The sequence below is a fragment of the Larimichthys crocea genome, chromosome XIII (genome assembly GCF_000972845.2).
Source record: "Larimichthys crocea isolate SSNF chromosome XIII, L_crocea_2.0, whole genome shotgun sequence".
In the NCBI taxonomy this organism is placed as follows: Eukaryota; Metazoa; Chordata; class Actinopteri; family Sciaenidae; genus Larimichthys; species Larimichthys crocea.
The window spans coordinates 40,976,561-41,003,513 of NC_040023.1; the positions used below are offsets into that span (position 1 = coordinate 40,976,561).

Below are 26,953 nucleotides of genomic sequence, written 5' to 3' on the forward strand. Positions count from 1 at the left end.
TCACCGGGATAACACACACACACACACACACACACACACACACACACACACGGTCACATACTTATGTGATCTTCAATTCAGCAGCTTCCTGTCTTACAAACAACACATAATAATACATTTGAGACCAGGATCTGATTATTGTGTTTGTGTTGGCTAATGTTATTAAGCTGTCCTTTAATTCTCTTGGCATTGCTCTCCTCTAATTGCCTTGTGCATCATTTACATCTAACAGAGGAGGAGGGGGAGCGTTCCATTCTGTATATTCGATCAGGACACGGCACAACATTATGTGTGCTCATTGCGAGCATAGCTTTAACTCCATATAGCCTGTGCGATCCAGTGTAACAGGATGATTAGGCGGTGCCTGAGGATCACCACTGCACCCACCAATCTGCACAGCAATCATTAACAGAAATGAGGGCACTTAAAGAAAACCACTTAGCATCCCAATGAGGTGCAGCGTCCAACTGTTATGAACAATTTATTTACCTGTCGCCAACAGAGAGTTTAGACAGCCTGTTTTAATACTCTCTAAGAAGCCGCATAGCATCATAATAATTGGCTCAAGGTCAATTTGCACGAAGAATTCCTCAATTAATTTGTATTCAAAAAACCTTCAAACAGGTTTCCGTGACAACCAAGTTTAATGTCATCTAGAGTCCTTAGTGATGATGGAGTCAGAGGATGAAAGAGAAAAGTCGAGTAATTACCTGAGTTAACTTCTACTTGAGTATGTGGGGTCTTTTGCTGAGTGCACAGGGTTACCTGTGCGGCCTCATCAGTGACACACCATTTCACACTGAGCATGCCTCATTTCTCCAACAGTCAATGGGGCAACAGAGAGGCTGTTAAATCTACTCAATGTGAACCTGACCCTCTCAGTCCCAAGCAACACGTGTGGATGATACTCTACAACTACACAACATCTTCATCTTTGACTTTGACCGAAGATGTGCCGGCACGGGATCAGCCATGGGTTTCACCTTGTGTTACAGGGCTGTTAATCTTAATAATGTCCAGAGTGAGCCACACATTATCTATAAGCAAGACTGAATTACTTATCTATCCATAAGCACAATGCACAGTCAAGTATAAGCTCCTTCTTTATAGAAAATCGCTTGTTGTGATGAAAGACGGAATAGTATAAGTCCATGGTGTGTGATCTATCATCCCAGAGATCAGAGAGCTTTTGCTCAATTTCTAAAGCTGCATCTGCCTCAGGATGATATTGCATTCATTACACCCATCTGTCATTTCTCAAAACATATGAAAAGTTATTTCCCCCGTAACAGGCGGCGAGCTGCAGAAGCAATGACAGTTTGGAGTGAAAATGTATTTTCATTTTTTTATTTGATTACAATACTAACGCTTTCATCTAAGGCATCACTAAGAAGGGAACAAAGCAATCAGCTTGTCAATGAAAGCTTGTATTTCTGACAACATAATAAAAAATAATATAATAATTTATCACTCCTGTGATAAAAGTCAGAACCTCATGTCTTTATTTTACCCCAAAATCATAATTTAACATCATAAACCAGTCAGAAAATCTATAGATTGTGAATCAGGCTTTTAATCACAATAATTATCCTGCGAAATTAAACAATAATTATGCAATTATAGAATTGAAAAAAAGATCCCCTTGCTTTTGAGTGCATAGTGCAAGCCTTAGACATAAAGAACAATAGAATCTTTCAGGTACTCCTTTTCTTTTTCCACAACTCAACTCAAAAGAAAGACAAACAAACATTCACAGCCTGCCACATTCATCACGATTGATTGTGACCTGTCGACACACCTCAAAGTGCCTGCGGTGATGCTTCAAATCCTGTTGGCATGCTGCATGGAAACTTTACAAGAAAGTTGCAGTTGATAGAGCACAAGCAAGAGTGACAACCTGAACTCAACAGAGATATCAACTGTCTGCAGGCAGAATGTCAGACGCTGAAAAGCTGGCATGCATTTCCTGGTTCCTCAGAATAACAGCTGCCTTTGCTTTGGTGTGGTTTGAGCAGCCTCTGCATCTGAGGGGGCTTGCCATTCACAAATGAGAAATGCAGCAAGTAGAAAGCAGTTGAACTCAGCCTGACATTATCCCGGCAGGAGACAAAAAATATGACTCACATGTTGAAAACTGAAGCATGTCTCCCAGTTTCCCCGCTGCCTCAGCTTGAAAAATGACCCTTCTTTCACTTTTCTGAGTGGCCAACGTGGGATTGTCTCAATTCGGAAGAAAACAGATTTATGTGAGATCGCTTCCCTGACAGCCTTGGAACTGAAAATTACAGCAGAAGCATTCAAAATAAGTGGAGCACAATGATATTTTTCTGCTGTGGTGACAGCGCATGTCTCTGATTCTTTTGAAAGTTCATACAGAGAGCATGATCAAATAAAGACCCCCTGTCATTCTCTCAAACTGTAGCTTCTAACTGTGTTTGTCTCACTCTCATCTTATATTTAAGACTACAAATTTCATTTTTGTGAAACCTCTATGCTACATAAACACCAGATTGATGCTTGTACCTTTTTCTTTTAATACATTTTTCTATAACGCACAAAAACATTAAATCAAAGACCATGTCTGCACTTTTTTTTTTCCAGAGCAGGGAGCACTCTGTAAGGTGGTTCAATACCAAGTGGCCCCTCGGTCAGGACTATGCATCTCTCAGCCCATGTCCAATCGATTCTCCTCCTGGTTTCCCTCGATCAGTCATCTGACAGAACACAATTCACGCCTCCAAAATAAAGTTAAATTTAGCTGGGCTCTCCGATGAGTATGGGGGAGATGGGATGAGGTGGGGGGAGAGAGGAGAATGCTGTAGGATGAGTATGATGAATAGAGGGAGGGGAGAGAGAGACAGCCAGTCTTCTGGAGGCTGTTTAGTGCTGTTGATGCTTTACTGTACATTTATTTTAAACCTTTAAAATCCTTCAAAATCTTTTTCACACATACAATGTAACTAGGTAAAGCTGACGTTATACTGATGTTTGTTGAAGCGTAGAGATATTACCTGATAACAAAAAAAGAAGCAGGCAGCATTTCAAAGAAATGGATTGACATTTTGGGAAATATGCTTATTGCTGAGAAATTAGATCAATATCACTCTCTTAAGAACCACAGCCAGGAAATGGTTAAATAAAATGGCATAAAAACAGGAAACCGAGAGAGCTAGCTGAGCACAATCAAAAGTTCAAAACTCAGCAGCACCTCTGAAGCTAAAGCTGCACAGAAGACGATTTGACGCCATAGCATCAATGATGGTTGCATTCCACTTAGATAATATATAGCTATGGCTATATCTGTGCTAATTCACTATCACTGGGACACTTAATGGAACTGAGCCTTTGAGTCCATCTGTGTTTTGACAAGTCAAAACCATAGACAGTGTAAAGCACAGATGCCATATCCGTAACGTTGCCTACAGTTTTCTAAAGAGCCATTGTGAAGCATAGTGTGGTGGCTTTGGCTCTCTTGGCAGGTTTGCAACTGCTGCCTCTTGGATAATCCAAAAAATGGGCAAAGACGTGGATTGTCAGTGGATCCGAGGCAGACCAAATGAAGCAAGGGTGTTGGATGGGGATGGACGCTTAGTCAACCCCCCGTGTCCAGTCTTTATACTAAGCTGGGCTGAATCTGGACAAACATAAAAGTGGTATCAATGTTCGAATGAAACTCCTGTGTTTTCCAAAATGTTCATGCATTCTTTAAGAAACAAGACGACTCTGAACCTTTTTCACGGCAGACATTTTGAAATGTAAGGAGGAAAGAGCACAGGTGTAACTAATAATATTAACGATAGCTTGATCCCATTAAGCGTCCCAGTAAACCATGCCATGGAGTGAGCCTGCACAATACCAGAGCCGCGGAATGGGCTGACTTACAAATGGAACCCAGCCATCATTAATTAACGTTACCAGTTTTATTTTTCTGCTTTGACAAATCAAAATGTCTGCTGTGAACACTGTCACTAAAGCCGAGCTCTTTGCAGCCTTAACGCTAGGATGCAATGCTTGTATAAGACTGTGTATGAAATACATTTTGCTGAAGCATTTTGCAGTTTTACTGACGATGATGGGTTATCATTATTTCTGTCATACTTTCACATCACTATCATATGATAACATAGTTTTTTTTTTTTTGCTTGCCTGTGCCTCTTGTGTCTCATTACATCGGCTTTGGTTGCCCTTAAGCGGAATATTTCAGTCCATCATTTAATAATGAGATAAAGTCCAAACAGGTTTTAACAAAGCTGCAGCAGAGATTAACATCGTCACATCAGGCTCTCATGGAACATTAACAAGAACGGCAAAGCAATCAGTAAATTATTTCTAAATAGACAAATTAATATGGAACACAGATTAAAGGATATACTGAGCCAAATTAGTCTCCAGTCATCATCACAACCTACATACAACCAAGGGATGATGGATGTCGGAAATTAAGTGGAATGGCATCGTCCTTGTTGCTCAAATGATCGAATCATTACAGCTTTTGTTTGGAGGGGAAATTGCAATATAACTGCAAAGCTCTGCTCTTGTTAAATGTAAGCAAACAACACTCATGATGTATCCACCCAAGACAAACACCCTCAGATCAACATGCTGCTATTTGGTTTATCAAGGTTTGTCCTTGATAAACCTGTTTTATTATTATTTATTTTTCCATTGAGTGCTCTCTATCTGAGAATGCAATGACACAATACTTCATACATAGAGGCATAAAGCAATTAAAATAATATCGGAACTATCAAGTCCACAGCCATCAGACAAAAATGTGAGAGGACAGCAGGGGTAATGGCTCCTAACACACCTAACAATCTCATCTCTTTGTCTCTGGGCCTCGGCTGCCTGCTGCTCTTATCTTAACAGGCACATCATCCACTGGACAATTGCTGCATGCAATTGTGGCTCAGGGCCTTAAAGTTTTTTCCAGAACGTGACTCCTGCTGCTGCCACTATCTCCTGCCCATAACAAAAGCTGCACACCCCAAGTGCTGCTTTGTGATATGTCAAGGGAACATCTAAATCTTATGGATATTTGGAATGAAAAGGAGAAAAAAAAATCTGTGTAAACAACTGGGATGGTGGGGGAAATGGCCTCTGACGTTAACTGGACCTGGAGAGCCAAGAAAGGAGGCACTATCGGAGCGAGGAGTCATTTGTCTTCCTTGCCATCTCCTTACTGGAGCTCAAAATATTGTTTATAGCTCTCGCCAACCAACGCAATCCTCAGCAACTTTGATTGATGTATGAGGCATCACCATGGCAACCGGCATGTGGGAATGATAAGTGACTCTGGCAGGAGAGTATCTCCTTCTGGATTAGTAAGACCACCTAAGGGCTGTGTGAGCGTTCACCTCTTTTCATATGCGTGTATGCAACGATGAGTTTCTCCTGGCTCTGACAGCTGCTGCCTCCCACCTAAAGGGTTAATTAGGTTAGAAAGGATCATGATTGAGCAGCTGACAGAAGTACATACAGAGCCGCAGGTATGGAGTTGTACCAGCATCAGTGGAGAGCTGCACACCAGTGAGCTGAGCTTATACTTTCTGATGCTTTATGACAGGCGAGTGGATGGAAAGTGCTGTGAAAAATGAAGAGAGACAGAGTTGTTAAGTTATGCTTGCCAACAGCAGCTGTTTAAACGCAATACAAAATGACTCCAGTGTTTGGTGATTGGTTAGTATGACTCAGTAACTCTTAGGAATGGAAAAACCTGAGCTCAGAACCTCCATTTTCAGAGTGCACTGCTTTTACCCTCAAAGCACAAGCGTCAGCTCACTGGATCCTGCACTTTAGCACCAGTTGGTTCCAGAAGGCATAAATGATGTCTTTGTATGCAGCATCCAGTAGAACCACCACTCCCTCTACTGGTCAAAAGACAAAATGCAGGAGTTGAGGGCAATATTGTTGCTGCTGCTGTTGTGGTGCGGCTGGCATTGATGTAAACAAGTGTGCACAAGCTCCCATGTTGCCTTAATTAAAAAGACAAACTGGGACGGTATCACAGACAACTGACTGAGGATATGAGAGCTGTTAATGGCAAACAAATTAAAAGACATGACACACAATGCAATTTATTTGTTCTCCTTATGACGTCGACTATCACTGAATCCAGAAATGAAGTGAAGGCACAGCGACAAAAACTGGCATAACAGCTTTAACAGGATTATTGTTGACTGACTCTGTGCTCCATGATTCATGTGTAAATGCTTTACACTTGTCCCACACTGTTTAAACCAAACTGTGCAGACCTGTCCTTGTGCTCTCATACTCCTGCAACAAAAAGGTGAAAGCTCATTTTGAATTCTCACATTGACAGAGGACATTTTTTTCTTTTACTGTCACTAACAAACGCGTCAACAACCAGGCATTGCTTCAGGAGGCGTTCTCTTTCTTAAATATCTATCTCCCTCTTAAAAAAACTTGACTCTTTGCTTTGACGTCACATTATTTGATTGTGAAAAATGAAGAGAAATGTTACTTCAAACACCCTTTTGCTAATCCTTTTATAATGCAAAATTATAAATCATTTATCATCAGCATGTATGTCCCGCGGCAGTGTCCAATTTATCTGTAGTACAGCCCACACCAAGAGAGCCTGTGGCATAGTTTATGTAAATAGAGCATGTAAACTACAGGAAGGGCAATGGATGTGTCCCTAAGAGACAGCAGCTCAGCCCACTCCAGCTGATAAATCATTTTCTGACTCTTCCCAAGTGCACTGGTTTAACATTTCATGCATTTTCAGTGGTGCTGCTTCACGGCTGCAGTCTCTGTCCATGTGTTCTGAATGAAAGAAATGCAATTTTCAACTAAGAGTGTGTCTGAAACAGATATCCTCACACAGCATGTGACTTGACAGAAGAGAGCTAAATAACAGGCATGCTGACATGACGACATGCACGTTCTCTTCATGGAGATTCTCACCCTGCACTTGTTTAGAGTTCAGTAAGTCTAGGCTTGTTAACAGCACTGCAAAAAAAAAAAAAAAAAAAAAAAATTATTGGAGCCAGTGGATGACAGGCAGATGGGCAGACAGACGGGCAGTGAAACAGGTAGACAGAGAGCCGCAGACAGAAACAGACAGATGTTCCAGTCTGACTCAACTGTGGGCTCAGGATGAAGGTCTGTCAGCGTCAGACACACTGCAGACACACACTATGGCTATGCTGAACCTCTTACCTGAGCATCATCCAACACATACACACACACACACACACACACACACACACACACACATACACACAGCGTCAGGCACTGTCAATCAATGGAAAACTACCAGCGTTATGTATGACAGGACAGTCTGACAGATTTGTCATATTTTGAATATCGCCCATAATTTGATGCATCTCAGAGGCCTCAGTGTGATCATGAATGAAGGATGCACATCGGGTGAGCGTCAGCACGAGCATGTAAATGTGTTGTGTATATAGTCTGCATGATGGAGCACGCACACTTACCAGAATGATGCACGACTCGAGATAGGATTTAAGTTGGTGTCACGGTATACCAGGACAGGAACATAAACTCTGTGTGCAACTCTGAGAGCAACTGATGGGCGACTACGATCATGATTCTACCGAGCTTGTCATCCCGCGGGAGCTGGAGCTTTCCTGGTGATCATTTAGATGATATCTTTGCATACCAAAATATATTGCTTAGTGCATAAGGCGTAAAATATGGAGACTTATAATTCATCATATTATACTTACAATGTTTGTTTTTTTATTGTTGTTGTTGCTCTTTTCCTACAGTATGATCATTCTATACTTTACTTTTAAGACTTTTACTTGTAATGTAGAATTTTTACATTGTTGTATTAGTATTTTTATTTTAGCAAAACATTTCTTCCACCACTGTCAACTGAGCTAGTATGCCCACAGTCTTATATATGAGTAGGAGTGGCGAGAGCTGGGAGGACTGGAGCTGCTAAAAGCTGGACAGAACTGTTGATTCTCAGTGGGATTAGCAACATTAACAATTTCTGTGTGTGTAGTTGTATTTTGGGCCTATATATAAAACTTGAGTGAAAAAAGTTCCAGAGGGATCAATAAAGTATCTATTTTATCCTTTAAGTGTAGCATTTATGTAGGACTGTAGAGTATTGTGTTGTTGTTTTTTTGTAATAATGAGCAAAGCAGATGTCATGTTGTGACTGCTGGAGTGGAATTGAATAATGTTTCAGGCTGTAAAGAGGATCAGATTTTCTCTCAAAGTGGTTCACGATGTCAAATAAACACAACCGATCATCTCACGTAACACCCTTAGGGGAATAATCATAAGTGGCAATATAAGTATAAAGCAATATGATACTATCAAAACACAAAGCTGACACGTCTGAGTACTGTAATACTTTTAATTATGGCTTTACACTTTCATACAAAAATGACTTTGATATAGATTTTTTTCTGACCACTGGAGCAGAATTCCCTTTTCATCTACAAAGAAGCTTAGATTTGATATCATATAGGCATACAGGCACAAACTTCCAGTTTAGAGTCTTTCATACATATTTCTATTGCTTTGATTCTCTTTGTCTGATTAAACAGACTCTTTTTTGGATCAGAGTCCTCTGAGTAACACACACACACACACACACACACACACACACACACACACGCGCGCGCGCGCGCGGTATATATCTGTTCCCGTTCTCCTTTCAGGCAGGTTTTATTTTACAAATCATATTCCTTGAGATATGTTATCAGCGTTCCCTGCAGATTACTGCCTTGGATGGCTTTTCTATTTCTTTGCTGTGGGTAATTTCAAAATTATACTTGCACCTTGACATCCAATCCCACTGACACCTTGAAAACATTTTAGTATGCAGTCGAATTAACTATAATGGGGATATTAGTGTTATTAATTGTTTGAATATTTTACATCACACTCTTTTACCCCCTTTCCTGAATATGTTCGGTCCCTTTATTTCCTATACCTGAAACGTATTCTCACAACAAAAAGAATATATATCATTTGGTGTGTATAGATGTTGGTAAAGTGCAAATAGTGTTTGGTTAAAGAAGCTTTATAATGTATTTTCCCTGTTTGTTTACAGTCTTTGAAGCATGTAGAAGAACACAAGTCAAGGCAGTCGATGCTGTTTATATTTATGTTCATCCTGATCTGTGTATGGTCCACCTCTGGTGTCAGTTCTGTTTCATCCACACAAGTTTCCAGTTTGCTCCTCCGTCAGATATTTCTGACGAACCCATAGCAAACGAAGCATCCACTGGAGTCTCTCTCTCAGCCAGCTACTTGCTTGTAATTCCTCTGCCTCCCTGGTGGGGGCAGTGTTTCTGTGGAGCTCTACTTCTCATCCACCACAAAGATTTCTTCAGGGATCTTCTCCTCTGAGTCAGAGCGATCTGACAGCTTGTCCAGGTACTCCATGTCGTAGAAACGCTCAGCGACACACTGGGCTGTCAGACGGGCCTCCGGGTCGTGGTCCCAGCACTCCTCTATGGAGGCACACACCATCTGGATGCCCTGCAGGGGGAGCGGTGGAGCACAGACATAATCAGTCAATAAAACTGACTGGCGGCAAGTCTGACTGTGACAGCATGTCATCACCTCAGGCAGAAACTATGAAGGTTCATGTGTGTTTATGTGAATCTTATTCTGACTCTGTGTATCAGTGTGTTTTCAAGTCAAAACTCATATTTAACCTCCCCCATTCATATAAATGGGGTGCCAAAATAATAGAAACAGAGTGTAGATTGGAACTGGTACGAGCAGGTACCGAGTGCTAACTGACTAATCTTCTTATTGTTAACTTATCATCATTCCACCTAAATCATTTCTAATGAAATCAATGATTAGACCTCAGCTTCGGTTGTGAGTGCATGTGAGTACTACCAACACATTTTTGCAACTTTCATCTGTGCCACGATGTCACAAAACAATTTAGGCCAAATGAAATTAGCAATACACCTAATTAATGTTTCCCCCTTTGTTGGCCTTATGCCACTTTGAAAATAGTGACAATTATTTCCACTGGAAGAACTTCCTCAGGGGACAAAAAAAAACAAAAAAAACTGGAGAACTCAAGAACTTTACCTGCGTTACGACTGGAAGAAACTAAATTTAGCTTTGTGTATGATAGTTATAGTTATAGATGGTTCAGGAACCGTTAGGGTGACACTAGTATTAATATTAGGAACCTGCATTTCTTGTTTGTGTGTTTATTAATGTTAAAAATAAAGTCATAGCTTTGGCTCCCTGACTAGTTATAAAACCGAGAGAGGTGAAGTCATGAAGCATGTTGTTTTATTGTGTTTATTATGTTTTTAAAAGCAGAAATAAATAACCATTATATGCTCAGCAGATTGCCTTCTTTGAATGATACATCTGTGTCTCTTTTCCTTTCATTAAATCCACTCAAACACCAGAGGCAACAATACTAAATACTCAAAGAACAAAACCATGACAACATGTTGTTTCCTCGTATGTAAGAGTTGCGTCTCAAACACTTTGTTGTCTTTTTAATTTGTCATCAGTCTCATTTGACTAATTTCTGCCAGATGTGGCGAAAATGCAAACAGGGATGTGCAACGTTGAGTTCCTCTGGTTCTAAAATATCTGTTAAAACACCAGATATATTTGTGAAGATTTTAACCACACTTTAAGTCTGATTTTGTTTGGATAGCTTTGATGCATGTATGTGTTGCCTCTTACCGTGTGGTTGATCCAGCGGTCAGGGATCTCGGGTCTTCCTCTGTCTCGGAGAACGCTGTCCTTCATACTCTCGACACACGGGTGTTCCCTCAGGTTCCCAAAGGGTGGCTCGTACTCTTTCACTTCTGCACACACAAACAAAATACAGGTACAGAGAAAATTAGCCAGTGACCTTATTCACCCAAACCGGTGAGTTTCAGTCATTTCATACAAGCAGGATACTTTGACTTACATCTACTGAAAAATACGGCTCTGTTGAATACAGAGACTAGATCAGATGGCAGTGCCCCACAGCGCACATATCAACAACACCTCTGAAAGGATTCACTGTGCGCTCCAAATTAAAACTGCAGGTTGCAAACTTTAAATAGCAGTGAAGCAGCACAAACAACTAAAGAACCCTGTGCTGCTGATAGAGCAGGCTGAGGGGGAGATTTGCTGAAGAGAAACACTTATTATTATCACATTTTTACCCTCAGCGTCAAGGAGCTTAAAGCATCTCTCCAACACAGCTCTGGCTTTGTGTCAGCTCTCTTACACAACGAAATCCACGGTGCTTGTCAAAGGCAATTTACCAGTTGAGTTTACTCAGGGCAAGATTTCAAAGCATTGGTGTGGAGGATATAGTCTGGAAAGTGTGGGTCAAGACTTTCCCAACAGTTTATCTTACATGAATTCATGTATCCTTGGAGTAAACCAACAAATCAAATTCTGATTTGCTTTGAAGCGTTGAGGGCTCGTATAAAGAAAACACAAGTTTCAGAGAATCCGTCAAGATACGAGAAGCCTGATGAGGCGAGGGACTGTGTGAAGGATGCTGAAGTAAATAATCATCTCATGTGGATTTTCAATAATTCAAAGATGACCAGGAGATGAAATAGAATTTAAAGTAGAACAGAAAACAGACACATTTTCCATGTTTCTACTTCAGGCTGCTTCCAAAACTCTAAACCCTAAACTGACTGTTACTGTTGACTGTTACTGAACACAATCGTTCCTCTTACATAGTCAATATAATTTCCTCACCTGCAAAGACACACATGCAGTTTTCAGCCTTGGCTACAAGCTTAAACTTGACTGCAGTGCGCTCTGTGTTGTTACACAATAATGTTAAAAGCCTGTGTTTAGTCAAGAAGTGGCAAATATATCATTTGCAGTAAAAACGATGACCAATGACTATACAGCAAACAAATATAGCAGTGATATTTCAATGATGCTATAGATGCTACCAGTGCCTGTAAAATATACAGTAATGCAATATATATTTGTCTTTATTTAGATATCTTTATTTCTATTGAAGTAGAACCTCTTCAGCTATTTTCCTAAGTGATCGTATACAAACCTAAAGCTCACATTTACTCAAAGAATACACTCTAATCTAGTGTCCGTCACTCACTGTGTAATTAATGAGCTGGTGCTATAATACAGTATATCTGGCTCCGAATACACACAGATTTGTCCTGTGCTTTCCTGTCCATAAATCTGTCCCACAGAGTTTACATGACTGGAACAAAGAGGCAGCAGCAGCAGCAGCAGCCAGAGTCAGCGAGCTGTGGAGTAACCCGCACAGTCACGAGGTCAACATGTCTCTGCAAGTGAACTGACACATCTTGTACGTTGATTTCTACGTACAGAAAATGAAAGAAAAATCTGTGACTGTTTGCGAAAGTGTTGATTGGGGTAAACTAGTGGAATGGTATACAGTTTGTAGGATTTCATATTTCATCCGTACAAAACATGTTCGCAGCTCACAGGAAGTTGTAAAGACGACAGACAGGAATTGAAGGCTTCTGGGAGACAGACTAGTGCGACTGATAAACTTTTAGAAAGCCTGAAACTTCCTACTTTGTTTTTTTTTTGGCAAGCAAAGCTTCTCTGCTTTGGCATTAAAGCTTAAACATTGCCCCACCCAAGCAGCATTTAAGAGAAACTTGACAGATCTTTTTGTTTTGACAGGTCTGAGGGAGTGTATGACTGCAAACCCACTTCATATACTGTTGGGCAAACATGTTTATGTGTTCATCTCCAAACAAAGGGTCCAGAATCTATGAATCATACTACTGAGCACTTTGCAATACAAACAACAGCGTGTATTCCAGGATGGAAAGATTGGCCAATCCTGCTCTAAAAAGGAAAGATGTTTTTTTCCAGGCGAACCTTAAAATTAAACTCTGAACTAGCAAAAAGCTTTTGAAAACACAACACAGGGCGAGGGAGGAATGCTGCGGTTTGCAAAAGTCGCACACTGCATATTGACAAGATCCCGTGAAGCAATATAACAAGTTCAGCAGAGTAACAATGAGGAACTTACACTGTGTCTCCTACGACAGCTGACATGTAGTGATGTGAATTCTGCAAGGCTAGCACATATTTCATCCTTAATGTCTATTTTCCATGCCAGTTGTCAGGCATGCCCGTAGGAACTGTCTGGGAATCTACCAAGAGAAATTCTGGTAAATTTAGCTATTAGGGTAAACTGTACACCACCCTTTGTGATCTACATCCATGACTTCATCGTCATTGTTACCGCAGCTAATGACTAGATAGCCTCTTTCATGTCTTCCAGGGGTTGCCATTCATTAACTAGCTCTGATTATGGCTTGAGCACTAGCTCTGTGTTCAGATGTCAATGGTCAATCAGGTCCAAAACAAAAATCAGAAACACAAACTGTCCAAATGATTAAAGGGAAGTTGAAATAAAGCATATTTTGTTTAATATTGATGTTCTGCTGCCCTTCCAAGTGAACACTTCAGTCTAATTATGCTCAACAAAGCACAAATACTGAAAAAAAAAGAACACAAGCCGTGTCACCTAAACACATAAATAATGCAGAAAAACAGATCTACACGGAGTTTCGACATGCGCTTGCAAATAAATTAGTAATGTGATCACAAGAACATTGTCTGTTTCTCCGAGTCTGTCTGAGTTGAGCAACTAAAGTTTGACTAATCCACTCCCAGCCACTGCTGCTGGTTTTCATTAGACCGCGGTGGCTGCGACACTTGTTTGTGTTCCTCACAGGTTGTTAAAGTCATTTAGTACAGATGTATGCATGTGCATTACATGTTAGCAGAGCTTAATCTTGCACATATGGCACTGACTTACCCTGGAGGCTTACCCTACCATTAACTTGAGCTGATACGTACCCTAACCTTCACCTAACCCCATTAAAGAAGACCCAAGGACTATTTTAGCTCATGCTTGATGCAACATCAGTGAAACTAAATTGGGCACACACATTTAGTCCCAGATTCATCCACAATCAAGTGGTTTGAAATCCAAAATCTATCCCCAAATGTACATACTTACACACACACACACACACACACACACATACCATACCATCAGGCCCTCCAGTGTTGGAGGAGTTGATGGTCTGACATCTGGAGAGCAGCTGCCCTAACCTCTTCTCCTTTCCAGTCTAGCCCAACCTCTCCCTCCTGGGACTGAAGGCATTTCTCCGTCTACAGCTCCACATTCAGCACCACTCCACTATTATCCCCCTACGTAGCCCCACCCGCCTGAGGAACGCCCTCGTAGTCTTTCCAAGCCCTAAATCTGGACCAGCTAAATTATACAGGAGAGACATTTTAGGGAACAGAGGCAGAGATAAAGAGGCCTGAGCCTTGAATGCAGCTTCTCCTTCTCTCCAAGGTGTGTTGATCTCTCTGCTTCCCTCTCACTCTAACTCTTCCTCTGTCTTTATAGTCTTGGAAGATAAAGAAAGCAAAGTGATGGCTCATGGCTGGCTGACTGGTGCTGTCGACAGACGGCTGTGTTCTCCTCGCTTGGCAGATCTCAGATCAGACCACGGCCTCAGGAACTGTGACAGAGTGGCTATGTGGCTGCCTGCGAGACGCAGAATGCTGATCAGACATCTGTCTTCCACAGACACACACACACACACACTCACTCAAGTGGTATGAGAGGTAAGAGAGACGAGGAAACCAGGGCTTCACCCCAGTCATTATAATGATGCCCTGGGATGTGTCACTCTGAATTTCTCTATGTGTGCACATGTGTTTCATATTTTGTCTCAAGTGAGGTGAGTACTCAGGGTGTCATTAGTGACTCACTGAGCTCCAGGGACGGCTTGGCAACTTCGGGAAACAAAACACAGGATCAGCAGCGTGAAAGCATGAAACTCTATGAGTGCACTCTGTAAACACATCAGTTTTACTCTCATGGTGCTCTGATTCCCGAATCAATACCAGGCTCTGCCAGCACACTATCTGTAGGGAGACTTTTTCAGCTGCCAGTGAAGCAGAGCCAAATTACTGCATCTCATTTACGCAGCTTATTCTTTCCACCTTCCTGAGGGTTTATCAAGGTAGGAGGCTGGCTGTGTTTGTACAGCGTTTTAACCTTTCAGCATGAGAACGTCTCCTTGGATTTAATGAACTACAGATATGAGCCTTCTGCTTGTCTCGGAGAGATGCCAAGTCTAGAAGAAGTGGACAGATATGTACAGAAAAAATACACAAACTACTCCAGCTACTTCCATCTATAGTCTCTATTCTGGTCCGGGGTGGGACGGGAACCCCTCTGCTTCCCCTCTCTACAGTAAATCTACACTGGCCTGTCCTCCCTGTCTGTCTGTGCCAGCATGAGTAAAGCTGGATGGCTGTCTACAGTGTTACAGTGCAGTGGGAGAGTAATTAACTGCTGCCTCACCTGCCTGAGGGTAGGAAGAAAAAGACAGACAGAGAGAAGGGGGAGAACATTTTAGATAAACCGAGCTGAAAGTTTAGAAGCAGAGAGTGACACAGAGTTTCTGTGCAAGGGCACTGCAGTCAGGAAAATGTGTTTAAACTGGCTCTCACATAATGTTTGCAGCCCCGCTCAGCGTTTCTGTTTGTCGAGTTTGAAATAAATGTGAAGTAAGGGGAATGAAGACTCCGAAATGAATGAGGATGATGGGTGGGATGAATAACGCCGTTGTCCCTTAAATCCCTCAAGAGGAAACCAAGTGAAGCCATACAAACCTTTATCCAGGGAGCCTGGATTCATTTAGTCCATCTCTACCAACATGTATCCTGTCTGGTCTGCTCTCATGAGACATTAGTTGCAAAACATCCTCATAAAAAGGAGACATCCATACTTAGAACACCATTCTGAGAACAGTCTTGGGGACTGGGCTCTTTGCAAAACAGGAAAAAGTCTATTTTCTTTTCAAAAAGGTATACCCACAGGGCACACATATTCTTGCTGTTGGGAAGGAAAAGCAAAGGGGATTGTGGGTCACTCAGCCCTGCTTTTTTTTCTTGAGGACTCATGTGCGATACACTTTAAGAAGGGGCCCCCGGGAGGATCGTGGGGGCAAAACAGGAAAACGTCCGAGCTGAAGCGTTCATGCCCGAACCTGGCTTTCAATCACCGCTCTGACACAATGGAGACAGAAGCAGTCACAGAAACAAGCTTGGACCACAGAGACACTAAAGGGAAGTGAAAACAAACGACCGAGTATCGACATGAAATACTGCCTTTTGGTTCGCCTTCAGATAATCACTCATTTCTATTATTTGCACATATCCTGGCCTTGTTTTTGTAGCAGAATGACAAACACAAGTAACGGTACATTAGTAAAGTGAAGGCTGATCCTTGAGACTTCTACAAGATGAACTGTGCGTTTGACACTTTCAGATTTTGTTCCCACAGTGATTAATGGGTCGTGGATGGCACATACATAAGTCCTGTCGCACCGTGTCACACATCCAGTAAGTGAGCTCAAGGTAGAGTTGGTCACTGTGCTCCTAATCGGTGAAGTCGTCAATGTGACGCTATTCCTTAGAGGTCAGGCGAGCTGTGGAGGCAATTTTTTCTTTTTACAGTATTTCTGAGGATATTTACACAGGCTCCAAAGAGAATTCCATCAATCAGTGCTTCTATTGATTTCCTTTACACTCAAAGGCCCAGGCTAATCTCTAATTTACCAAGGAAAGGACACTTATATCCATTATTAACTACAGTAAAGGTCACAAGTGATGTTTACTATGTCCAGTGGGGGCACTGTGCCCACCCGGCAGTCAGAAATATTATGTTTAAAGCAGGTGGCCACAAAACACAACTGACGCACGTCGTCTTGCCTTAGAGGTGCTGGTAGGTGGATTTTGTTGCCTTTGGACTTAGGCAGGCTAGCTGTTACCCTCTGTTTTCAGTCTTTATGCTAAGCTAAGCTAAGCTAAGAGAGTGGTATCAATCTTTTCTGATCTAACTCTTAGTAAAAATCATACCATTCCTATAAGGAGTCAATCTTTCGGGGATTATTTTAAACCTAAAATATCAACTGCATCATCTGAACAACAACACTGACTTCAGGTCTTTTTAGTTTTTTAGTTTTCCTAGTCATATTTATATTTTTGGCTTTTTTATATATTTACTTAATCCGTCAGAAATGTTTTATATCAATTAATAATTCAGTCTAATTTATCAGTTTACTAAAAATGGCTGAAAGAGAAAATGTTTTGATTAGGTTTCAGTGGAACTTTTTAATATCTCTTGGTCTGACTGCTCTTTTAAACGAACATGATAGCATAATATTGCATAAAATGTAAACACGCCAACACTTCACATCATCCACATAATGAGCTGTCAGCATCTTCCATCAAAAGCTACAGCGTTAGCCTTCAAATTGAAATATTGATCCAGCACTGGCATGAAGTCGTTCCTCTCATTGTGGCTTCACAGCAGCTCTTCTGTAGCCTTAAAATCTGTGATTGTGATCTACCTCAGCCATGCAGTCACGGCTCTGATCAAAACAGTGTTTCATCCTTACAGTCATGTGTGTCTGATCACGTCTTACCTCCAATTGCGTTACACCTGGAAATCATCTCCCACAGTACAAGAGCCATGGAATAAACATCGGCCTGTTTGAAGGATTCAATGTTTTCTAGGTTGATTCGGGACTCCAAGACCTCTGGGGCCATGTACCTGGCTGTACCCACCTGAGGGAAAAAAGGTAGAGAAACATTTGTGTGTCGTTTAAGTCCACAGATGATGTAAAGGGTGAGGGAATGTGTAATATTGTTTTGTGTGGCTTAAACAGGGTGATACATTTAAGGGGAGCTGGTAAACCACGCAATTAAGACACTTTTTTTAACCAGTGACTGCTTTTTTATGACTAAACTGGAGTTGTTTGGTTGAAAAAGCGCAGCTAAGTGGACCATCTTAGTAGAAAGAGTTGTTTACTTGCATTAAATAAGTGACAGGTGGTAATTTTGTCCTGTAGTGAGATGTCATATCATATTTATCTGAATTAAAACCTGTTTGATGTAGAACATAATTGGAAAAACAAAGGTTGCTCTGAGCTCAACAACACATTACTTGTCTTCACATAATTACCACCTTGGAAAATGTGTTCACTGGCGCTTCCTCGAAACGCAGCGAGGACATTACAATGCATTAGGTGTGCTGTGCGGCAAAGGGTGAGGCCTTTTCATAATGAGTCATTTTCATAACAGAGTCTAATACGACTCTGGCCTGTTACAACAGCGTAATGAGTCCATCAAGAATCAATCAGGCCTGTTTGTCTTGTGAATATAATAAAACGACCAACCAAAGAACACTTACAATGCTATTTTTATCAGCATTAGCCATCTGGGGCCAAGATATAGAGCGTGTCAAATATTAAGAGATGCTGGCCCTGAGAGATGAGGATCAGAAATGAAAAGTTTGATTGATAGCACAGTTCTTTTCATGGTCTGATAAATAGCTCCAACAATATATACGGCATTTGGAATAGCTTGTGTCTGAAGTGAAAATTTATAACAGGAGATAACAGGAGGATTTTTTTCCTTTTTATCTGAGGGGATCAAAAGCCAAGTAAAACCAAATAAAAACCCCAAATATAGGATCAGAAGGCTTTACCTGCCCACTGTTGGCCAGCTCATCCACAGACAGAGTGTTGTCCAGGCGTAGGGCAAGGCCAAAGTCACACAGGCAGCAGGTCAAGTCGCTTTTCACCAGTATGTTGGAGCTCTTAATGTCCCTGTGTGCGATGGGCACCTTGTAGCGGCCACAGGTGGTGTGGTCGCTGTGAAGGTGTGCCACTCCGCGCGCCAGTGAACCCCCCAGCATCCACAGGTCGTGCCAGCTGATAATATGGTGAATCAAATATTCCTGGAGGTTCCCTTTCGGCAGGTAGGCTGTAATCAGCCAGTACTGTCTCTGTACCTTCCTTTCCTCTGCTGTCAGGAAGTGAAGCACATTGTCATGTCTCAAGTCTGCGTCTGAGAAAATCTCCTTCTCATTCTTCCAGGAAGCATACTCCTCGTACTGGAAAATCTTAATGGCCACTGTCTCAAAGCCCTGCTCCTCGCTGACTGAGGAGCCCTGCTTCAGCTTGGCTTTGTAAACTTCAGCAAAGCGTCCCTTTCCAACCTGTATGTCCAGTTCAATGGGCAGCAGCTCTGTGTTGTGGTTGAGGTTGTTGGCGTGTGTGGAGCTGCTGTCTGATCCTTCATCGTCGATCATGATGGCACGACCGTCGCTGAAGTCCAGCGGAGGACCCCTCTTGCGCCTGGAGCTGGCTTGCCTCTGGCGATAGACCCGATAACAGTAGAAGGAAGTGATGACGACAACAGCCATGACCAGCAGAGGCACTAGGCTCACTAAGATGACTGCCACCACCTGGGAATTCATGTCTGAGGGAACAAAAGAGGAGTAAGATGATGAGGGTGATGCCCATATTTATATAGTGAAGTTTAAAACTGCAATAATTTATATTAACAACTGAAAAAGAAGACAACGTGTAAAGAGTTATCCCCAAACTCTGAAAGTTCTCCTCAGCTCTACACAGCATTTTAGCATCTTTCAGCAATTTGTTTTGGTTTTATGTCTTTAATGTTTGGTCTCACAACTCATATCAACCTCATTTCAAAATACCACAGGCAGCTGTTTTCAGCAAAAACACTCAGATTAATCCACTGCACACTACCTGTGGAGCACAGTTCTTTTCATGACGACATGCTAACAAATTTAGCAACTAGCTAGTGAACAAATTGGGACATTTAGCTGGTCATTTCCCTCAGCAGTTGGTGTGGACCAAATCAGAGATAAAGGAGAGTCAATATTGGACTTACATTCATCAGGTAGCTGAATGCTAACGAGGTCTGCTGATTCTTCTGCGATTTCAGCATTACAAAGTAATAATGTATATATGTGTTGTGTTTACAGTAATGCAGTTATAAAAGTGAGTACTAGACTGTTCAAGATCATTTAATCTAATATGATCAAAAGCTCCAGAGCTGCTACTACACAGATAATTTGTGGAGTTTGAAATAGGTTTCAAAAGTTGGACATTATCTCATTCTCTCTTGGATTTTAGTGTCGTCTCTGTGTAAACAGTTGTGTCTACTTGTGCTCTCTTTTTGGAATGAGCATAAACATAAAACAATTTGTCTCCCACAACGTAAAGAAACAAAACTCAAATTCCGTCTCGGCAGATCAGCATCGGCCTCAAAGTAAAGTAATATTCTCCGAACGGCAGAGGAACCTGACCCGTCCCTGTGGAATGTCTATAAGCATCAGAAAGCTAAAGTTAGCGTCTGGGCCACAAAGGCGAGCTGCTCCAAACCGTGACCCAGTCAACCACATATTGTGTCTCTTTATAGTGTATGTCTGATTCTTATAATTTGGGACGTGGTGTGTCTGGGAGCTGCTACGGTTTGGGCAAACAGTGAAAGTTTATGCTGGTGCTGTGTTTATGACTGCAGCTTTAAAATCTGGACCATAAAAGAAGACTTGTAAAAATTATATCACCATACACAACATGCGAAAGAAGAAAGCCCCAGTTGGTCCACAGTTTGATGAGTTCTAAATATATTTTTTTACGGGTCGTCTTGTCTAGTTGCTCTGTGTGCCACACAACTTTTCTTTTTAAAATGACCTGTTTTAACAGATCTTTGTTAAATCTAGTTGAACATTTTGAGCAGAAAAAAACGCTCACATTTTTCCTCCTATTTCACTGACGAACTGATAAGAAACTCATTTTAGGAACAGAGTCATGTTGAAATAAGGGAGGAGGAAGAATGGGGAAGGCATCTAGCTGACTGCCCAGTCGAGCCCTCTGGTTCCCTCTAATTTTTTTTTTCTAAACAGGAAACCACATGTCTGAAATCCTCAACATGGCCCCAGCCAGTTTGTTTTTGTTTTCACAGAGTGAGAAGCTATTTCTCACAACAAACCTGTCACTGTGCCTCCCGGACTCACTCAGCTTTGGCCAAAAACCCTCACTTATAGTATGAAATATTGAAAGCTCAGAAGAAAAGATTCTGTGAGTGGTAAAAATGGTGAATTACAGTGAGTCATAATGGTACATTTGGGGAACTGGGATGCCATGCCCGGTTCTCATGGGTACAAAACACTCAACAGAAGGATTGTTTTGATACAGTAACTCAACAGTAATGTAGAAAAATTACACAAACACTCAAAACACACCACTGGTACTGGGTAAAAACAAAAAAAATGTGTAGAACGGTCCTTTTGGTACTGCTTATTGGCTTATCATCACACACTTCTTGTCTAAAGTTAGATTTCATTTTGGACCCTTCTTTCCATTTACACGTGTTTTTGTACATGTATTTCTGATAGCATGATGAAAAACACCATTAGCCTACTCGCCAGTGCAGCAGAGAGGTTTTGTTGCAATGCCAACATTCAGGTATTCCAGCTGGTATGTGATAAACAACTTAGTATTTCCTCCAACTTAAGTAATGGCTTTGAGATGTCTTTTGCATTGTCCTAAATTTATCTTTCAGTTATGGGAATAACAATGCCCTAAGTGAAAGCTCAGATCAGAAACAATGGGCTATCTGAAAGAGCAAGAGGTAGATTCACCCAAATTTACTGGTATTGTTGGCTTGTGGTTGTTATTCCTGCTGGAAGTCCTTCATTACACCACCGTCTCATGTTAGTCACTGAGAAGTTACAGGGAGGGTGCAGACATTCTCAAGAGTAAGAGAATGTATTTCCATTACGTGGTTTGCACTGTGCAGATGCTTTCAATTTGGCTCTCTGTGCAGAGCCAGGTCTCGGAAATGTACCTCAGTGTTATTATTGCCTGGATGCTGTAGTCAAAATACATCTGATTCCAGGGCCAGTGTTGTAACTGGAGTCTACAAGCCAATGTCTCCAAAAACCTGCTCGTAATCATGTATCTGGAGAGCATTACAGTGCACACGTGTTAGCATCCATGCATGACGCCTTACATGACAAGCTGATAGAAACTGGCCTTATATTATTAGGCTGCCCATGACTATGACGTTACCATATTATGTTGTACAGATGTAGGAAGCGATGAAGAGTTATTGCACGATTGCTCTACTGTAAAATAAAAGTATGGATGCAAGAGAGATGGGCTAATAATAAATCTGTGACAACATCCAGGCTTTTTGTTTTGCTGCCGGGCTGTGCTGGATTTTGTTATTTTCAGAGCTAAGCTAACGGTTTCAGATGCTCCTAGTTTCTATGCTAAGCTAAGCTAAGCTAATGGCTGCTGGCTGTGTCTCCATAATTAATGTGCAGACATGAGAGTGTTATTAATGGTCTCATCTAACCCTCAGCGGGAAAGCCAAAAAGCACATTACTGATGTCATTGCATGTCATGAAACATTAATAAACATGTGGTATTTCCGGTACATGGCTAATCAGGTCACTATTATTACTTTATTACTGTATTACTTTAAAAGGCACAATCAGAAAAAACACACAAAGAGTCAAAAGCGAGTTAAAATAAAGGTGAAAGAACTGTGTGTTAACTTACAGGAGTTAAAGAAGATGTGCTCATTGCACTCGTCTTCAGAGCAGGAACAGATAAAGAACTGCGAGCCCATGCCTTTCCTTTCTTTCATTTCACACTTGCTGTTGTTGTAATCCTCCAGGACCAGTCCATACAGCTTATGAGCTGGGTTGTGGCACACTGTATCAAAGGTGACGTTGTCATCAGTCTTCCTCCTTGGAAAGAGAAAGCACATAGAAAACGCTGCCGTTTACTGGGTTATGTTTGATTTGTAGTCTTTGCTCACAACTATTTTGGCAATGAAGCCCCCTTTTCAGAGATCTGTATTATCATGTAACAAGGCAATGATGGCAGGTCTACAGTTGTGCAAACAATGCAATTTTTCAGCCATACAGTGATGAAGTGGGAACTGTAAATGGCATATTTGTCTTCTTCAGCAGTCCACAGTCTCAGCATTATGTAAATGACTACAATACAGAAGTCACACTTGCAAACATTTTGAAATACCATTGCAAACAGAAAACAAAGAAAACACTGAACCCGCACTAATATACATATTTAAATTTTGCTTCCCTGCTGAGCAGCGTTACGAGTAAAATTTTTAAAGAGGTGCAGCTGTCCATTACTGCTGACCTCAGCTTATAACATACCCGCAACACGGCTAATATAATGAGAAACAGCAGCACAGCCTTAAGCTTTTAACACCAACACAAATCTGCTTCCCGCTGCTTCTCACATTCAGAGTCAGATTGGATGCTGATGGGCGGTCAGACGCTCATGTGCTGTCCAGTCAACTGTCTTCACAAGAATGCTGACTGACAAAGTGTTCAGAGTAAGAGGTCATTTTAAAGAAGAACATCTTGGGCTGGGCAAACACTGGGCCAGCATTTCCTCACTTCTGTACTTACACATGTATTATATGGGAAGTAGCTTAATCATCAACGCCTGGAACAATTTAGCATCAAAGGCCTTGCTTTTATTAATATAGAAATGTGGACACTTACCAGATACTGACACACACATCTTGTTTATCCGGGCAGATGGAGGTGATCTCGCACTCCACCTTGCAGCTCCCTTTACCCGCGCAGGTGGTTGCCCGCACATCACAGAACTTGCACAGCCGTCTCACCTTCATTATGCTGGCTCCTGTAAAAACAGAGGAGAGAGAGGAAAGTACAAAAGGTTCAAAAAAGGTTCAGTATACTTGGTAAAAACATACAACTGGACTGAATAAGAAACATTTGACCTTTAGAAATGACAAACTGCTCAGAGAAAACCTCCATGATGACTAACAGCAGGAATATTTATTAGCATTAACAGGAAAAGGTGGGAGTCTTTTGGAATGTGCCATTAAGCAGAAGAAGATATCCAACATAACCATGATAAAATCCAAACTATTTCATTCTAGACGGCCGGACAGATGTTTTCCCTGTGAAGTCTGAACAATAAGAGCAGAGCGCAGTGGCATCCACCTCCTTTGGTCTTGTTCAGACTTGACTTTGCCGGCAGGCAAGACCCATATCAGTGAGACAGACAGGATTGTGTGATGAGTGCCTGTGGGTTTGATAATCATCTTAGGAGACAACTGCCAGACAGGCAAGAACAACAAACAAAGGAAACACGGATGCATCTCCTCGCAGAGAAGTCTCTAATTTGTCAAGCCGATGAGTCGGGTGTCCATATAAAAAGGTGTTGTGCCAACTGTGTTCATGAATGTCAAAAAGAAGGAGGATGTTTGGAACGAGGCATAAATGTGTATGCGTGTGTACGTGCTGGTGGGTGTTTGTATGCGTGCAGGAATTCTCCGACTGCAGTCCGTCCTTGCATTGAGAGGATGTTCATGATAAACATCAGCGCATGCCTCCGTTTGGCACAGAAAGGAGATACGGAACAAGAAGGAAGGTGAACAATCTCTACTCCCATCTCTGATTTTAAATGGGTGTGCTCCCCACCACATAAGGAGTGGAAAGCGGATCCTGTGGCTTCAAGAGATGGAAATGATCCTAAAAGAAGATATTACAAATTTCCACAGAACCAATCTAGTACCAGTGGTTCAGGAAATAATGTGTCATACGGACATTCCTACATGATTTTGTTATGTGTGTAATGACTTTGTTTAAGTGTACACAGCGCATACTGAAAGTGGTGTGATGAGGAACAAAGTCCATTTGCCTATTGAGTAATAAAAAGGTGAAAGAGAAATTTCCACATGATAACGATTACTGACCCCCTCCAGATTTTCAGAGTTTATGTTGAGAAATTACAGAAAGCGAAACACAAACTTAACCGAGAACGGCCTGATGAAACGAAGAAGAGGAATTGAAAAGAAAACATGTGACTGCACCGTCAAACCACAGTGCCAAACTTCAACAACACTGACAGGAAGTACACCTGCTCTCTGCAAAACAGTATACAAAACCGACATACTGTAGTTTAAAAGAAGAGGCCACCAACAAACGTGTGTGATGCATCGGAAGTGGTAGCAAGCTGCCTGAAGATGGCACTGACAAGGGTTCGTGATCACATGGCCTCAAAGTCAAACATTTCAGACTGGGAAGTGAAAGCAGACCTTTTGACAGGAGACAGTGGAGAATTTTGTTCGCCCCCGACTTCACACCGACTTGAGGAAAAGGTGCTATGTGTGTGTGTGTGTGTGCACGTGCGCGTGTGCGCTCTTAACCTCCCACAAAAAGCCTTCTGTGTTATTTCACCCAATCTGCCGGGGTGGGGTTAGAGCTCCGGTTTGCAGCAACAGAAATACTGTTCAACCTGCAGTGTGAAAGAGTACTGTTACGTGGACGGCATCCTGTTCCTGCCTCTTCTTCTCAGTCGGTGTCTTTTGCAAGAAGCAAGCAGGATATTGTTGCACACAGACATTGCTGTCTGGCCTTGTCTTCAACTGACAAGACTGCCACATAAAAACATCCAAATATTATACTTCAACTACAGACTAGACTGCTTGACAGAGCAATTTAAAGCTGTGCCTGGCGGGGATGGCGAGGTGTTTTGAAGTAAATCAACACTGAGGGGGATAGTCCTCATGCCTGAGTGCTAGTGGTGGTGGGAAGGTGGTTGAGCCAGAGTAATTATATCATTAGAGCAACTCCTCTGAAAGAGCATGTCATTTAAACCCAGGAGGCGGGCTATGGAAGGGATGAATGGTAGTAATTGTCACCCAGGGCTACATATAATTGCACAGAGGGGGAAAGAGGATTAGGAGCAGCCAAAGCCACTTGGTGCCGCTGGGACTGAGTCTTGAGACGGATAAAGGTAAAACACTGTCTTCCTCAGGGGGGCTGCTAGACCTGTTAGCAGTGTGGTTACACATCAAAGATGGAGATAACCCAACTGAGTGGGCTGCAGTGACTCTGACTGACTAACAGGTGATGCACACTTAGTCACACTGGAGGTTCACAGTCAAATTGACATAACATAACAGAAAGGTGTACAGCATGTTGAGTAATAGTGCTAGAAATTGTTGAATGTAAAGCATTAAGGTTAAATAAGCCGCGCACTTTGGCGGTTTATGTACTTAAACACTTTTTTTTTCAAATTAAAAGCGACTTAATAATGTGACATAGGCTCATATAAGAATATAAAAACTAATGAGTGTAGTTTATCATAATATCCTAAATAAATGCATTTTGTAACTTTGTAGCCCTCCATAACGCTTCATAACTTCCCCTGACGCTTCTTAATAAAAGGCTTCCGCAGCTTTGAGAACTTTTCTACAAGTTTAAAGTTCAACTCACCCGCCTCCTCGAGCACAACACTGCTAAAGAATATCGTCCCACACCAAAAAGCGGAAAGCCGAAGTAGCTCCATTTAGAAACGGACTATACACTCCCCTCTTTTTCATTAATTTGCCGAAGCCTTGACAACGGGTTAATATCCAGACACGGCGGACTTTGGTCGGTCCGCCTGTTGCTGCCCCCCCTTTAAAAAAAAAAAGACGCCTTCACAGCTCCAGCTCCGGGTAGAAGAAGAAGAGTAAACACAGCGGGCAGGACTTGCCCTATATGCACTTTTCACGAAACAGGAAATCTTCAGAGGGGTTGGACAGTTTTTTCTCCCTTCTTTCTTCTACTTCTTCTTCTTCTTCTACTTCTCAGGCATGCTCATGTGGCTCACAGAGTCTTGAAACATGTCATTAAGAGGCTGAAACCCAGCAGAGCAGGACGTGAAATGACATGCTCTGAAATAGCTTGAGGTCTTCACCTATAGGCTTCATGCAAACACCCACCTTCACTTTAAAGTAGTAACACCTTTCAGATCTCTGCCAACTGCCAGCTTCTGCTCACATTTAATTGAAATTTTGACACATTAAAGTCATTTAGGTGTCCATTCCAAGTTACTAAATTACATTCCTCTGCTTCATGTTTTTTTTTTTTTTGGAGAGGCTCCAGGCTCTCAGTTAATCAAAGCTGACATTAGAAGTGGTAAGAGTCACTCTGTATCTCACAGTGTTGGTTTTTATTGAAGACACAGAGGTTAAGTCCACTGTAACACCCATAAATTACGCGACTATTGCCGGG

General features: G+C 41.8%; 1 protein-coding gene across 1 annotated transcript; it reads right to left on the bottom strand.

Moving 5' to 3' along the window:
• Positions 1–8,341: 8,341 nt before the first annotated feature.
• tgfbr2b (transforming growth factor beta receptor 2b) lies at positions 8,342–26,580 on the bottom strand. The gene is made up of 7 exons (XM_010735343.3): positions 26,171–26,580; positions 23,423–23,564; positions 22,443–22,633; positions 18,548–19,323; positions 17,484–17,625; positions 10,681–10,805; positions 8,342–9,492 (listed from the first exon to the last, which is right to left on the bottom strand). Exons 1-7 carry the CDS (start codon positions 26,241–26,243, stop codon positions 9,313–9,315), a joined length of 1,629 nt encoding a protein of 542 aa, XP_010733645.1. The 5' UTR covers positions 26,244–26,580; the 3' UTR covers positions 8,342–9,312.
• Positions 26,581–26,953: the final 373 nt, after the last annotated feature.

What these genes read in the sequence shown, in the direction of transcription:
- tgfbr2b (XM_010735343.3), bottom strand. Translation starts at nt 26,243, where the DNA reads ATGGAGCTACTTCGGCTTTCCGCTTTTTGGTGTGGGACGATATTCTTT. An exon ending in TGTTGTGCTCGAGGAGGCGG is followed by an intron (nt 23,565 to 26,170) that starts GTGAGTTGAACT and finishes CTGTTTTTACAG; the next exon opens with GAGCCAGCATAATGAAGGTG. An exon ending in AGCTGGCCAACAGTGGGCAG is followed by an intron (nt 17,626 to 18,547) that starts GTAAAGCCTTCT and finishes TTTTTCCCTCAG; the next exon opens with GTGGGTACAGCCAGGTACAT.